This window comes from Astyanax mexicanus, chromosome 16, assembly GCF_023375975.1.
Source record: "Astyanax mexicanus isolate ESR-SI-001 chromosome 16, AstMex3_surface, whole genome shotgun sequence".
Taxonomy (NCBI): Eukaryota; Metazoa; Chordata; class Actinopteri; order Characiformes; family Acestrorhamphidae; genus Astyanax; species Astyanax mexicanus.
In genome coordinates, this window is record NC_064423.1 from 7,986,008 (window position 1) to 8,002,106 (window position 16,099).

The 16,099-nt window shown below is 38.3% G+C and overlaps 1 protein-coding gene across 1 annotated transcript; it reads left to right on the forward strand.

Moving 5' to 3' along the window:
• Positions 1-7,910: 7,910 nt before the first annotated feature.
• spoplb (speckle type BTB/POZ protein like b) lies at positions 7,911-15,637 on the forward strand. Its single transcript, XM_022669492.2, has 11 exons — positions 7,911-8,038; positions 8,941-9,059; positions 9,152-9,273; positions 9,350-9,501; positions 10,030-10,157; positions 10,857-11,034; positions 11,126-11,181; positions 12,885-13,007; positions 13,082-13,224; positions 13,653-13,706; positions 14,456-15,637. Exons 2-11 carry the CDS (start codon positions 8,982-8,984, stop codon positions 14,598-14,600), a joined length of 1,179 nt encoding a protein of 392 aa, XP_022525213.1. The 5' UTR covers positions 7,911-8,038; positions 8,941-8,981; the 3' UTR covers positions 14,601-15,637.
• The last annotated feature ends 462 nt before the right edge of the window (positions 15,638-16,099 follow it).

The following is a 16,099-nucleotide window of genomic DNA, read 5'->3' on the forward strand; positions in this document are numbered from 1 at the left end:
AAAACTCCTCGTTACTGAGTAAAAAATAAAATGTCTGAATTTAAAAAAAAAGAGTTTTGTTCTCCATGGTAGCGCAGCTGAACTTTTAACAGCAGTGTTTATTATGGTTAGCGGGAGAGACGCTGTGTGAATCAACTGTGCCCGGTGTTCTGTCGGGTTATGCTACCCATCGATATGTGCTTCTTTACGGCACTGCGCATGCGCCCACCAACAGTTTTTTTGTATGATTTCATGTTTTTAATGATAATTCCTGCTTGAATAACAATCTGCTTGAATGTAAAAAAACATGTAAATAGCAGTTAAAACATAGCAATGGCAAATTCATAACGAACTGTAAAACTATAAAAATACTGTTTATAGTCACCTAATGACCATAACTTTTTAACAGTAAAGAAAAAAAATGGATCATAGAAGCCTATGCCACTTGTTCTTAAAAATGTTTTATGGGGTGGTCTGAACAAATACTGCCTGAAAGGTCCAAATTATTATGTGGAATAATAGTTCATTAAAAACTATTTAATTTATGATTTGTTGTAGTTTTTTACATCAAATAATTAAAAGTAACTATGTAACTTTTACTGAAAGTAAATTTTAAAATGAGTACTTTTTATTCTTACTCAAGTAGATTTTTAGATGGGTACTTTTACTTTTACTTGAATAGAATTTTAGTAAAGTAAAGGTACTTTTACTTAATTACACATTTTCAGTACTTTTTCCACCTCTGCTAGTTCCTATTCAGTCCTATGCATTTTTAAATTTTTACACTCAATCCAGAGAGTTCTGTTCCCTGACTGCCACCAAAATGTATGTAGCAACCACCTATCAACACCATAGCAACCACCACAGATTCCATAGCATTTACCTTAGCAACCACCTAGCAACATCATGACCTGGGATACCTTAGCAATCAGTATGAGACCTGATCGCTGTGCGACCGTCCAGCGTTTCTAAATGAACCACAGTTCCCAACTGTTGTTAAAATGCAGGACAGGAGATGGAAGATGCAGATGCTCCCAGCTGTGAAGCAGAAAAGGTTATTATTACATTTATTTATTTTAATCCAGGCATTCAGCAATGCATCCCTTTCACATGTAGCAATTATATATTCACCATATATTCACTCTTCACATACAGACCCCAGACTCAGTTCAGGTTTGTGGTAATTTTCCAATCCTATCCTCTCTCTCTTCTAATTCATCGCCAAAACACACCATTTATAACATTAATGGGCTTATATAATTTCTAAAAGCAGAATTTTATTTTCCATACTCAGAAACACCAAGACTGTTGAAAATTGATCATCCAATCAGACTCGGGGAAAACGAATAGCCATATTGTTTTTTGGTTTATTTTTTGAGTGGCTAACATGCTTTTTGAAAAGTAAGTCTATTAGATGATTTGTGCCAAATTTGATGCTTTTTTTACAAAGTGAACAATTTACTAATCTAACTAAAGCAATTGAGACAAAAAAATAGACTTGATCGTTTGTGTATTAAGAAAAATGAACCAATGTATTATATACATGCAGCATACATTTCAGCATAATTCTATCTATAACTTTATTTATATGTTTAGTCAGTTTATTGTCTGGGTTTTAGACTGCGGCTCATTGTGGAGCTCAGAGCTCAACAGCTGCTTCACATCATAGATAATCCTGTCTGTTTATCTGTCCACTCTGACCTCTTAGTATCAATAAATAAAACTGTTCCAAACCTAAAATTGGATGAGAATATTTACCTGGCCCATGTTTCTGTCTGGACTGGCTGTAAAAACTTTTGACTGGGATTCCCACCAACATTTTCAGCTTCAGCTCTTAAAGCAGCATTGTGTAGAATTCTTACCCCTAAAGAACAGATTCCGTAATTTTAATGGTACACTGGTGTGTAAACCTCTACGCAATGCTGGATAAAACAATTAGAGTAAAATCCTGTAATATTACTCCAATAATATGACTGCATTAGCCAGCATAGTCCACATCACTTTAGCTGACCTAGCTAACTGTCTCAAATACCCTCCTCTTCTTATTCCAGCTGATCAGAGTGTTTCATTAGATACTAAAGAAACTATCAGCTCTCATCAGCAGAGCTTCAGCCAGTATTTTCTTATTTAAACTGTGTGGTAACTCAATAATAAAATTGTTGATTTATTAATATTATATTATATTATATTATATTATATTATATTATATTTAACAATATTTTAAAGCTCTTTCTGCAGGACGTATTGTGCGCATGCGCCTCATGCTGCTTGAGAACCGAACTGCAGACGCCGCTGTTTAGTGATGGGATGTTCGATTCAGGTCTAACGAACCGACTCTTTTGAACTCGAGCTTCGTAAACCAACTCCGCTTTATTAACTGTTTATCCGTCATGTACAGTAAGAATCGGTTCAGCGAGTGAATCTGATTGCACTGATTCTGATCAATAAATTATTAAATTCACAACAACCAGAAACCTGACAGAGCTAAACCAGATAAAATAAACATCACAGATGTGTCACTTTAAAGAGGCTTATATTATATATTTTTTATAAAATATTTTTATATTGTTGTTATCTCATTTGAATGAATATTATGAGTATAAGATAAATAAATAAATACAACTCGCTTTTATAAACATTGTTAAAGACCAACCAATGATTCATTTAACAAGTTACACTAGTTACTAAAGTTACTAGATAAGTTAAGCTATTAAACAATACTAAATTTGAATGCTTAAGCAAGTTGTAAATAACAATGAATTCATGAGTCGTTCATTTTAAAAATTGTAATGATCAATAATGTCTTAATTAATAGTGTGTAATTAATTAATAATTAGTTGAGGCGTTTTGTCGTAAGAACTGTTAATTAATGCAACTATTGTAAAATGTTACTCATAATTTATATCTCTGTTATTTTATTTTAATAATGTTGGGTTTGAGAAGAAACTATGATTATTATTATTATTATTGTTATTTTGAGTAAATATTATATGTATAAATCTGTTATATTGGGTAAATCATGTAGCATAACAGTTTAATTCATTCGGATTTAGAATCTTTTGGCTCCAGCGCGCGGAAAAAAGAACCGAATCAGCGGATTGATTCATTCAGCAGTCGGGCATCGTTAGCCGCTCAGGCTAAGCTGTTTAGAAAGGCAGCACTTCTCCCTAAAAGGAGCTAAAAGTTCGCAGTTTCGGCGCAGTAGAGTTATTTTAAAGCTGTAGTTTTGGGGCAGAAGTGCCGCAGTTCAGTGTGCGGGGCTGTGAGGACTGACTGAGAGGTTTGTGAGAGATTATTTATGTTTATTTGAGCGCTGAGAGCTGCGCTGGGACACAAAGACAGGCTAGCTTCTCCTGTTTCCCTCAGATCAGCTTTAACTTCTCTCTCCAGGTTTATTAAAACTCTTGCTGTTCGGATCCGGGAGGATTTTTAGGGAATTTAGGGTTTTTTCTTTGTTTTTCGGCGGGTCTGAGCTGCTGATTCTCCGGTTGTTTGGGTCTGATCTGGGCTGTGTTGTTTCGGGCCGAGCGGCAGATTTAGGCCGGTGTTGTGTCGAGTTCTGCTACCCCGTTAAACCGTGCTACCGTAGTGTATGTTTAACTGTAAAAATACAGATTATTAGAACATGCTGCGTGCAGTAGGAGTGTTGGTACGATTTGAATAGCCTAAATGTTTTTTTTTTATTATTAAATTTTTATTACTTTTTTACAAACGATGTTTGTGAGTCCAGATTGTACAAAGGTCAGTGTAACGATTAATAATTACAATATATACAAAAATATAAAATTTGAGGTTCAAACTCATTTTTATTTAGTGCAGTGTACAAAAAAAAAGCTGTGAGACATTTTTTCATGGGAAAAAAAGTTTTAAGGATTAAGATTTTTACCTTCTGGACCTGGGAAAGCCACCTTTACAAACACATGTAAACAGTAGAAATGAGTTTTACGCATGCGCAGAGCCCCTAAGTAGCACATGTCGACGGGTAGCACAACTCGACAGAACACCGGGTGTTAGCTTAGCCTGCGCGGCTCGCTGTTTTCCCCTCTCTTTAACTCTGTTTTATTCACAAATTCTTTCTTTATACAGGCTGAGACTCGCGGACTCTGTAATAAATCAGTAGTTTATTATATTTAAGGCTGTATTTTGGAGTAAACGGGTTAGATTGGGGTTAGATTAACTAAATTTAGCACTTTAGCTGTGATCTGAGCTGGAATCTGCTGTATAAAAGTTCAGTAGTTCAGATGGAGCTGGCTGGTCTCAGTCTGCAGGACTCAGAAAGGGGTTTTTATTTATTTCTGAGGATTTTAGATTATTTTAATGTATATTAATTAACAGATAATTCACTTTAGATCAGCCGGTTTAAGCTGTAATTAATATAGTAGTTATTATATTTATTATATGTTGATGTGCAGTTTGTATGGCTTGGATTGATGTGCTGTTTAAAATCGGTGTAAAATTCCAGTTCTAACCCCAGTCCTAAATAATAGAAACTGTTTTCAGAAATCAGCTATGAAATATTTTATTATTGATTTACATGCAGTTTCAATTAAATACAGTCTTTTAACTACAATATCTACAAATTAAAAACCTCTATAATATAATCAAGATGAAGATGGATGATCACAAGCTGAACTGCTTGAATTTTTACACCAGGAGTAAAGCAGCATAAAGTTATCCAAAAGCAGTGTGTAAGACTGGTGGAGGAGAACATGATGCCAAGATGTATGAAAACTGTGATTAAAAACCAGAGTTATTCCACCAAATATTGATTATTTCTGAACTCTTAAAACTAAACTTGTTTTCTTTGCATTATTTGAGGTCTGAGTGCTCTGCATCTTTTTTGTTATTTCAGACATTTCTCATTTTCTGCAAATAAATGCTCTAAATGACTCTAATATATTTATTTGGAATTTGGAAGAAATGTTGTTTGTAGTTTGTAGAATAAAACAACAATGTTCATTTTACTCAAACCTATAAATAGCAAATTCAGAGAAACTGATTCAGGAACTGAAGTGCTCTCTTCATTTTTTCCAGAGCTGTATGTAAGTCTGATTCTAGTGTTAAATATCACTATTAATACTAACCAAACCCTCCATATCTAAAGTTATATTATAGAATTTTAATTCTTGTCTAAACTGCAGTAAATATACGTTGAATTTAATTGTGAACGTGGACTTTATTACCAATCAGAATTACAGTGGAGATATCTGGTATAATAACTTCTAGTAATTATTCTAATAATTAAAGTAATTTGTGTTAGTTATGAACAAAATATATACAATAAAAAAACTATATCATGATAAAATAATTCTATTTTGTATTTATGTTGCTGTTTACTCTGCTGTTAAACTGCTTTTAATAGTTTGTGTGCCGTTTACATGTTCTAATTATTCTACACTTTAGTTTTGTGGTAGACTTTTGTTGTTACATTACGTAATTAGTTAAAGTAGTTTTTTGTTACATTATTATTATTTTATACAAAATCAGGGTCTGTTTAAGTTACTTGTTAAGTATCGGTGACTGAAGGTTTTACTCTAAAAAGCAATTATAGATAAAATATATATGAGGTTAAAATTTCATGTAAATCAATAGTAACATACAGTCAGTATTAGATTAAGGATATGTGGTGCTGATCATGTGGCTTGGCACAATGTATTTATGATTTGTAGAACTGATATTATTAGTAATGAGCATTTTATAGCTATGTAATGTGTAATCTGAGTTCTACTGGTAAAATCTGAGATAGGACTGGTATCACTGTTGTTATTTTAGGCTAAAACTGCTTACCCTGGTCTGACAGACCATCGTTACAGATGAATGGAAATTTGGCGAAGGGCTCGTGGTGAACGCGCCAGACTTCACATTTCCACCCCCTGCTCTTTATTAGTGTTACGGACTGACTCCAGTTCGTCCCGTGAAGGAGCTCTTTTGTTGTTTTGGAAACCGTGTGTGTGTCTGTGTGGGCCTTCAGTAGTTTAATGTACATTTATGTTTTTAATTTTACTCCTCATTTTACTCTTTTCTCCAGGTCTCTCAGACTGTGTTACTTTATATTCAGAAATCCATTCCTAATTAAATTTCAGAATTTACTTGATTATTGAAGCAGTCGTGTAAACAGCATACTCTAATTTCTTAGATCTGATTAAGAAATTGGATAAAGAGAGATGGATTTAGCTCAGTAATCAGATTGATCAGTGCAAATAAACTCCTAACCAGAGGATTCTGGGATTTCTCAGTCTGTGCACCGAGTCTCCTCCAGAAATAAGTGTGAAATATTTAACGTGGAACCTGCAGGATGGAGACAAAACACCTTTAGAACGTCGCTCGAAACAACAGGACATGAAACCCTGAAGTGTCTGAGACTCTTATCTGGACAGTGAGAAATTAATAATATATGTTATTAGTTGATTTTATGTTCTGTGAGCATGCACTGCTGTGCCATTTATTTATAGTATATCCATCTTGCCTGTGATTGTTGTGGTTTTAATAGTAGATGCTTCTAGAAATTCCAAATTCCAGTTTTTCCTCGCCTGATTGCACTTAAGCAAAGTAATCAGTTTCTGTTTGCTTTCTCTCTCCTGTGTGGGAGTAAAGATTTCAGTGCCTGGAAAAACAGCACTGTCTATCGTGACTCATGACAGTAGTGTTTTGGTGAAAGTGGAGTTTTGTCTGTTAGAATCAGGTGAATTGTTGTGTACCTCCTGTTATATCTGCATGTTCAGATAAATCAGGTAAATGTTCTGGGTTTGGTTTGATTTTCTGTTTGGTGGGTTAATACGGGTTTAAATCACATCAGTGGCTGTTTTATCTGAACATGCAGTTTTTTCTCCTGCCAGGATTTTCTCGCTCTGTGATGCAGCAGCTTCAGAATTCCTCTCATCTGCCAAGAGCTCAGATCTGGAAGTCCTCAACGAGCTACCTCTTCTAATGAGTTTCACACTGAATGCAGAGAGTAACGCTGCAAACGCGGAGAGTAACTCTGCATACGCGGAGAGTAACTCTGCAAACGAGGAGAGTAACGCTGAAAACATGAAGAGTAACGTTGAAAACCCAGAGAGTAACGTTGTAAACGCGGCGAGTGACTATGTAAATGTGGAGAGTAGCGCTGTAAACGTGGAGAGTAGCGCTGTAAACGTGGAGAGTAGCGCTGTAAACGTGGAGAGTAGCGCTGAAAACGCGGCGAGTAACGCTGAAAACGCGGCGAGTAACGCTGAAAACGCGGCGAGTAACGCTGAAAACGCGGCGAGTAACGCTGAAAACGCGGCGAGTAACGCTGAAAACGCGGCGAGTAACGCTGAAAACGCGGCGAATAACGCTGAAAACCCGGAGAGTAACGCTGAAAACGCGGAGAGTAACGCTGAAAACGCGGAGAGTAACGCTGAAAACGCGGCGAATAACGCTGTAAACCCGGAGAGTAACGCTGAAAACCCAGAGAGTAACGTTGTAAACGCGGCGAGTGACGTTGTAAACGCGGCGAGTGACGTTGTAAACGTGGCGAGTAGCGCTGTAACCGGGGAGAGTAATGCTGAAAACACGAAGAGTAACGCTGAAAACACGAAGAGTAACATTTTGTAGCGTGTTCAGTTGTAAGTGTTAGTAATACTGATATGGAGATGGAGGAGACCCTGGGGTTCAGTGTGTGCGAACATAACGTCTCAGAATCTCAGTAGAACTGAAGGATAGCCGTGATGCTAACAGCCGGGCTCAGCAGCGCTGGATCCTCGGTGCTAACAGACGCTGCTGCTCGGCTCGGCTGGAGGATGTTATCTGTGACGCTGTCTGACTGAAGCAGTGGTGGTTCAGCGGTTAGAGCCTTTAAGCACCGGGTGGTGTGTTCGATACCCAGGTTCTGCAGGCCGGCACTGTTGGGCCTGAACCCGCACTGCTTCCTGAGCACAGCATGTTCTCACTGTTTCACTGTGTGTGTGTAGAGGATGGGCCGTGAGGAGGCGGAGCTCAGCGTGCTGTGAGGTGCTATCTGGTGACTGTGAGCAGCGCACCGGTTTATTAATATGCTGTTAGGAATGGCATGAGTGATCTCCCCGTTTCCACACATAAGGTAAGAAATAAAACAGAATATTTACTAGTTTACTAGTAGAAATGTTCAGATATTTGAAACATAAATAAATGGCTGATATGGTAAAAATATCACAATATTTGAAGACGTTTTTTTTATACTGCACAGTAATTTTCACAGTATTTTAACATTCTGACAAAACACACCTGTAGCAGCAGATTCTGTGAAACTGCTATTAAAAATCTCCCCCAGCTGTTAAAGTGATTTAATTACACATCCACTGAACAGAGCTCTCAGTATTAAGTTCTTTAGGTGCTGAAGATATGCACAATATTCTTAAAAACTCATTGTGTATCAGGGATTTGCCATATCATGTCGTACAATGTCATAAGAAGTGTATTGTCTCTTATTATGTAAATGTTTTTTTTAAATAATTGTTTATTTTATTTATTTTTGTTATGCATTATTATTATTATTGTCAATCGATTTTAAAAAATATCATTAATCACAATAGAATTCTGTAATCTACATTTTTTAATTACTTTTAAATTACCTTTAGTGTTAGAAACATTTAGATTTGTATTATTGGTGCCGATTCCTTATTTTAACAATATTTTGTGACTAAATCATGTATAAATCCATGATCATTTTTTAAATGCTGGTACTTAGCTGTATTATTGGGAGGGGGGCAGTAATATTGGTGTAGTGAGATATTTATACCTGATTACTAGACTAGAGTTTGTTTTTTACTGTATTATAATAATACTAAATAATGTCAATCTTGTTTTGATGGTTTTTAAATGAGAATATTGTAATGGGCTGATTTACTGAGTTTAACTGAGAGATTTAATAGAGAAAATAAACAGTAGTGTAGCTCCATATTCCACACTCACCAGCTGCAGAAGAGGAAACGCATCATTGGCTGTGTGTGGCTGTGTGTGTAGGTCGAGCTTCATAAGGGAGGTCAGAGGGGATAAAGCTGGCCATGTCGCGGGTCCCCACCCCCCCTCCCCCGGGGGAGATGACATCAGGACCTGTGGCAGAGAGCTGGTGTTACACACAGGTGAGTGTGTGTTTTTAGTTTCTGATAGTCTGAGATGATGAGATAATGAGATGATGTCGGGGGTATAATAACGTGCGATCTGTTACCTGCAGGTTAAGGTGGTGAAGTTCTCGTACATGTGGACGATAAATAACTTCAGTTTCTGTCGGGAGGAGATGGGAGAAGTTCTGAAGAGCTCCACCTTCTCCTCGGGTCCTAATGATAAAATGAAGTGGTGAGGTTAATTCTGAATTCTGAGCTAAAGCCACCGTTACTTCATTTCATTATGCTAACATCCATTTTCTCTGCAGGTGTTTAAGAGTGAATCCGAAGGGTCTGGACGACGAGAGTAAAGACTATCTCTCCCTTTATCTACTGCTTGTGAACTGTCCAAAAAGTGAAGTACGAGCAAAGTTCAAGTTCTCCCTACTGAATGCCAAAAGAGAAGAAACTAAAGCCATGGGTGAGTTCTCTTTTAATGTGTCACAATACATTTTGGTTTTTATTTGACAAATTAATATTGTGATAACCAATATATAGTTTGTTTTTAAAAGACCATTTTATTCCACTGATATAATAACAATATAATGGTTCAGTGGTTTGAATCCCGGTCATGCAGCTTGCCATCAGCTGCCGGAACCCTGAGAGAGCACAGTTGTCCTTGCTCTCTCTCTGGATGGGTACAGTAGATGGCGCTCTTTCCCCTCATCACACATAGGGTGACGTGGATCAGAAAGTAAAATATATAAAAGAGTACAGGTATACATAAAACAGAAGTGAACATCTCCTCCTCACTGTAAATAAACTAATGAGAAAAAAATCGAGATCAGAGGAAAATGATTGCGGTTATGTTCATGTATTTTAGTAACACACTGTACATAATGTGTTTTATGTAAATATTGTGACAGGCTTATGTAATATTGTCTGTGATTTCTAATTTTTGAAAAATGAGATTACTAACCAGTCTGTTCTTGTTTCTCTTACTTTACAGAAAGCCAAAGAGCCTATCGCTTTGTCCAGGGGAAGGACTGGGGGTTTAAAAAGTTTATTAGGCGGGACTTCCTGCTCGACGAAGCGAACGGACTTCTACCAGACGATAAGCTCACTCTCTTCTGTGAGGTAGAAACTCGTTTAGTTTATTAAAATATAATTTAATCTGGGTCTGGTTTGTATGTGAGTAACAGAGTGAAGACTAAAGTATTCAGTACCGATAGAGACGAGTGAAAGGGTGTTTGTTTGTTTGTTTGTAGGGGTGGGCGATATGGCTCTAAAATAATATCACAATATTTCATGTTTTTTTGGGGGGGTTTTTTCATGATAAGGCTACTTTTGGCAAATTGACAAAACACTGAATTAGAAAAATTATTACAGATACAGGCTGAGATATTAAAAAAAGAATTTTATCAGATTTTTAATAGAAGTTAATAATCCAGAATGTCATGATACCAATAAAGCACTTGAAATATCTCCATATATCCTGAATTAAAGTCAAATAAATAAAAAAAATACAGGACAGATATAATTTGTCTCTAGTAGATATATAATGGGAAATAAGAACAGTGTGAATTTTTCTTTTGATAAAAAACAGTAAAAAAAGTAGTACCTAATGTGATAATTAGGGGTGGGTAATATGGAACCATATTTCAGGGTATAATATCGTTCACGATATTATTTAAAAAATATTGGCAATATTATCACATACGATACGATCTGGCACACCCCTGTTTGTTTGTTTGTTTTATTGGTATTACAGTAACAGCGTAACGGTGAGTCATGGTCCTGCAGTTTGTAATACAGGTGTTTTTATTATTGTATCAGGTGAGCGTGGTGCAGGACTCTGTGAACATCTCGGGTCAGTCCAACATGAACATGCTGAAGGTGCCCGAGTGTCAGCTGGCCGATGACCTGGGGAACCTGTGGGAGGGCTCCCGCTTCACCGACTGCAGCCTGTTTGTTGGGGGACAGGAGTTCAAAGCACACAAATCCATCCTGGCAGGTAAATCCACCTCCATTTAAATAAAGAATGATGGTGATGCTGCTTTTATAAAAACATTCAACTTTAACATTTCCGTCTGTTTGATTTACAGCACGGTCGCCAGTATTCAACGCCATGTTTGAGCACAAAATGGAGGAGAGTAAAAAGGTAAAGAGATATAATTAATTACTGTATTTATAAGTGATATAAAAATCCTTCTCATGTAAACAAACAACTTACAATGTAAATTTTATTCCTTACTGGATAATGTAGTAATATTATATGTAGTGATTAACTTAGAAATAAACTCACCAGTAAATCTCAAACATGTCAGGATAGTGTTTAATTTAGCTGACTTAACATCAACCATCACCTAAAAAAAAAAAAAAAAAAAAACGTGGCCCCGCCCACTGTACCTGCAAGGCTTTCACACCAGAAAATGTCTAATAGAGAGGAGAATACCTACTCAAATTCATTTGGGGTTTATTAACCCACTAGAGGGCGCTCCTGAGTGAGTCTGAAATTTATATGATCATATAAATCAAAATTAGAGTTTATAAGTGTTTTGATAATTTTTACACTGAATACTAGGGGTGTGTACCAAATACAAAGCTTTTAAAATGTGTTCACACACAATAGCTGTGATTTAAGAATCTTTACTATGTAAAACCTGTATTCTATAGAAAAATGGAAATATATGGTATGTTTACTTTGCTACGCCATGCTATTTACCAAGATCTAAAAAAAATCCGGGCTATGTGATTTAGATATTTTAGTTTTTTTTTTTAATATTTAAGTTTTGAGCTGTTTAGCTCCATCGACCAGAGACTCATTTAAATAACCCAGCTCCTGAGGGCTGCGGAGCGGACCGGTGTGGAGCTGACGGTCTGTTAATGGTCCCGCCATAGACTGTATATAGCTGGACAGAGCATCGTCTCTTAAAAGTGAAGCCACCACAGGTCGGGCGCCCCCTGCTGTTCGGCTGCAGAAAGCTGTGTAACTCCACCCATCCCCATAGGTTTCAATGGCAAAGCAGACAACTTTCAATCACATTTTTTTCTAATATACTGTAATTCTACCTCCATTATTTAAATGTAGCAGCTAGTGTAACCTCTGCTTATATTGTCACTTTTTATATCCCCACAGAATTCAGTTTTTAAAACTTTATTCGGCTCTATTCAAAAAAGGTGTGGTTATGGTAAAAGGGCTGCTTATGGGCGGGACCAATAACAGACCGTCAGCTCCGCTCCGCCCCGCTCTGCAGTCTGTGACCGCGAGGCAGCCCTCAGGGGCGGAGTTATTTAAATGAGTAGGCGTCTCTCCACAGCCTTTCTCCCTCCTCTGGTCTCTACTGCGCAGACTCTGTCTCTGAATCGCCAAAATGGCGGAAGATTTTGGCTTCATTTTCATTGAATGAATGGGAACGGCGACACGGCGTCCATCTTTATATACAGTCTATGGGTCCCGCCCATAACCAGCCCTTTTACAATAACCACACCTATATGAATAGAGCTGAATAACGTTTTAAAAACGAGTTCTGTGGGGATTTCAAAATTTGACTATATAAGCAGAGGTTACACTAGCTGTTGCATTTAAATAAAGGAGGTAGAATTACAGTATATTAGAAAAAACGTGATTTGAAATTTCTGTTTTGAAATTGAAACCTATGGGGATGGGTGGGGTTACACAGCTTTCTGAAACCGAACAGCAGGGGGCGCCTACCTAACCACTTACCCAACAGCCGGAAGGAAATGGGCCTGCTGGTGTACATTGCAGAATTGCAGTATTGTATTGTATATTGTATGATTGTTTGTTTAGATTAGAAAGAGAGATTTTTTGCAGCAGTGTGTTGATTTTTTTGTGATCCACAGAATCGTGTTGACATCAGTGACGTTGAACCGGATGTGTTCAGAGAGATGATGGTCTTCATCTACACGGGGAAAGCGCCCAACCTGGAGAAAATGGCCGATAACCTGTTAGCTGCAGCAGATAAGGTAATAATGAGGCAGTGGTGTTAGTAGTGACTGCATGTGAGTGTGTGGTGAGTAACCGCTCTCCTTGTGTGCAGTACGCTCTGGAGAGACTGAAGGTGATGTGTGAGGAGGCTCTGTGTAACAGTCTGTCTGTGGAGAACGTGGCCGACATCCTCATCCTCGCCGACCTGCACAGCGCCGAGCAGCTCAAAGCACAAGCCATAGACTTCATCAACAGGCAAGCACACACACTAATTAACACACACACACACACACACCAACAAATAATCATGTGATAAAGGAGCAGTCACTGAGTGCTGTTATTTGCACTCTGATGTTTTCAGCATTGAAAATCAGCGCAGGGTTTTTTATTGCTGAATCAGTGCACTGCGCGGAGCAGGTTAGTCCTAATTGGTGGGGTTAAAACGATTAAAGTTATTATAGATACGTATAGCCGGCCTCCACTGGGATGAGCACAGTAATAGCAGTTATTCTGAGCTGGATTACTGACTGAGTTAATGACAGACATGCTCTACACACAGCCCTGTGGTTATAGGAGCATTTATTGAAATTTTTATGGGGCTATATATCCCCCAAAATACATCGTCTGCTATGTCATGTTCTCGTACAGTAGTTGTTGTAATGTTCTAACTGTGTTTCCTGCAGGTGCAGTGTTCTCAGACAGCTGGGCTGCAAAGATGGAAAGAACTGGAACAGCAAGTATGTATTTTACCCCTCTCATACCCATACCATTTCTCAGCAGCTTTCAGTACTCAGTAGTGTACTCAGTAGTGTACTCAGTACTCAGTAGTGTACTCAATAGTGTACTCAGTACTTAGTAATGTACTCAGTAGTATACTCAGGAGTGTACTCAGTAATCAGAATTGTACTCAGTACTCAGAATCGTGCTCAGAATTGTACTCAGTAGTATACTCAGTACTTAGTAGTGTACTCAGTAATTAGAATTGTACTCCGAATTGTACTCAGTAGTGTACTCAGTAATCAGAATTGTGCTCAGTAGTATACTCAGTACTCAGTAGTGTACTCAGTAGGGTACTCAGTAGTGTACTCAGTAATCAGAATTGTGCTAAGAATTGTACTCAGTAGTGTACTCAGTAGTGTACTCAGTAGTGTACTCAGTAGTGTACTCAGTAGTGTACTCAGTAGTGTACTCAGTAATCAGAATTGTACTCAGTAGTATACTCAGTAATCAGAATTGAACTCAGAATTGTACTCAGTACTCAGTAGTGTACTCAGTAGGGTACTCAGTAGTGTACTCAGTAATCAGAATTGTGCTAAGAATTGTACTCAGTAGTGTACTCAGTAGTGTACTCAGTAGTGTACTCAGTAGTCAGAATTGTACTCAGTACTCTAGTGTACTCAGCAATCAGAATTGTACTCAGAATTGTACTCTGTACTCAGTAGTGTACTCAGGACTCACTTTCTCCATGTTTTGTGTTGTTTTTTAGTCAGGCAGCAGATATAATGGAGACGGCTGGATGGAAGGCTATGATTCAGTCTCATCCTCACCTCGTGGCTGAAGCGTTTCGAGCGCTCGCCTCGGCTCAGTGCCCCCCGTTCGGTCTCCCCCGCAAACGGCTAAAGCAGTCCTGACCCCCGCCGCCACGGACCCTATACATACAGACACGACGCGGGGAGACCACCACCACCCCCACCCAACCACCAACCCCACACGCCCCATCCGGCCCCGGTGTCCCTCGCCACCTTCTCCACCCCGTCCCTCTCCGCCCCGCCCCGCCCGGTCTCTCGGAGCTCCTCTGGAGGGAGCTCTGGCCGCTGTTTTCTCGGCCGCAGGAAGAAGGATCCTACTGTAAAACGACTGCTTCACTCCGGGCTCCCGGAGCTCCGCCCAGCGGCGCGTCGTCTGAAAAATGGCCTTAAAGGACACGCCCCCTGCCCCGCCCCCGCCGTGGTGTCTCTCCGTGTGAACTGTGTGCCTGCTGCGCCTCGACCCGGGCCTGTCCAGATTGCACTAACTCTCCCGTAACGCCGTCGTCTAACGTGATGTTTAGGACCCTCGTCTCTCAGTGTTTCCGCCTGCGGCGCCGGATCCGGGCGGCTGAGCCCTGTCTGTGATTCAACATTTCAAAAAAAACAAAAACAAGGAAGAAAAGAAAAAAGATGAAGTGTGTGAACTCACCAGAACACATTCACGTCAAGTGCAAAATCATTTCCACTCACACTTTTTAAAACGGTGTTGTTGCCCATGTTGTTGGCAGAAAAGAGAAAAAGAGAAAAGAAAAAAGAGAAAATGTTTCCTATAATGTTTAACATCATTAAATATGGGCATAAAGTATTAACTGAGATTCTGCATTAGAATACTTGGTGAAATGTGATGCATTCTTTCAGTATAATTATGAGTATTACATGAAAACAGAACTGAAAATGTTGATATTTTGCACCTACTTAACTATTGGGTAAAAATGAAGATTTGTTTACCATATTGTTTACAAGATGTTTTTTCCCTTTTCACACAGACTTATTTTTGACTTTAGTCGTACGGAGTTTATTTTCCATGATTAGCAGCTTTTGCTTACTCTATAAAATGGCAGAGTTCTTTGTGTTTGGAAAATGTATTGTGGTTTAAAGAACTTTGATTTATTGCTTTGAAATTAAACCGGAGAAAAGCACGTTTTAGATCATTTTTAAAGATGATGAAACAGAATCAAAGTACTAAATCTCATTTATGTAGGTTGTTGGGAAAAGTGGAGCAACTATTTATATGATAAACATTATATTGTAAAGCCAATGTTTAAATTATATTAACTTTTTTAAAATGTCTGCCAGTGGAAGATAAGTGTAGAGAACACATGATCATGCTTTCCTGAGTCACTAATGCGTTTTTCTCTTCTTCTCCAGAATCAGATGAGCTGTTGAGGAGTTTCAGTATCTGCAGCTGAACTTTTTTATCTGAGAATGTTCTCCAGCTCACTGTATAAATGATATGTTATTCGGTCACTTCTTCAGTTTAGTTTTGTATCTTAGATTTTTTTAAAAATCAGTTTTAAAGCTTTTTATTTGACGTTTATTTAGCTCCGCCAGTGACCCGCGTTCAGCCCTTTAATTTAAAACAGAAAGCAAAGGTAAAGCAC

What these genes read in the sequence shown, in the direction of transcription:
- spoplb (XM_022669492.2), top strand. Translation starts at nt 8,982, where the DNA reads ATGTCGCGGGTCCCCACCCCCCCTCCCCCGGGGGAGATGACATCAGGA. An exon ending in AGCTCACTCTCTTCTGTGAG is followed by an intron (nt 10,158 to 10,856) that starts GTAGAAACTCGT and finishes TTATTGTATCAG; the next exon opens with GTGAGCGTGGTGCAGGACTC. An exon ending in ACACAAATCCATCCTGGCAG is followed by an intron (nt 11,035 to 11,125) that starts GTAAATCCACCT and finishes TTTGATTTACAG; the next exon opens with CACGGTCGCCAGTATTCAAC.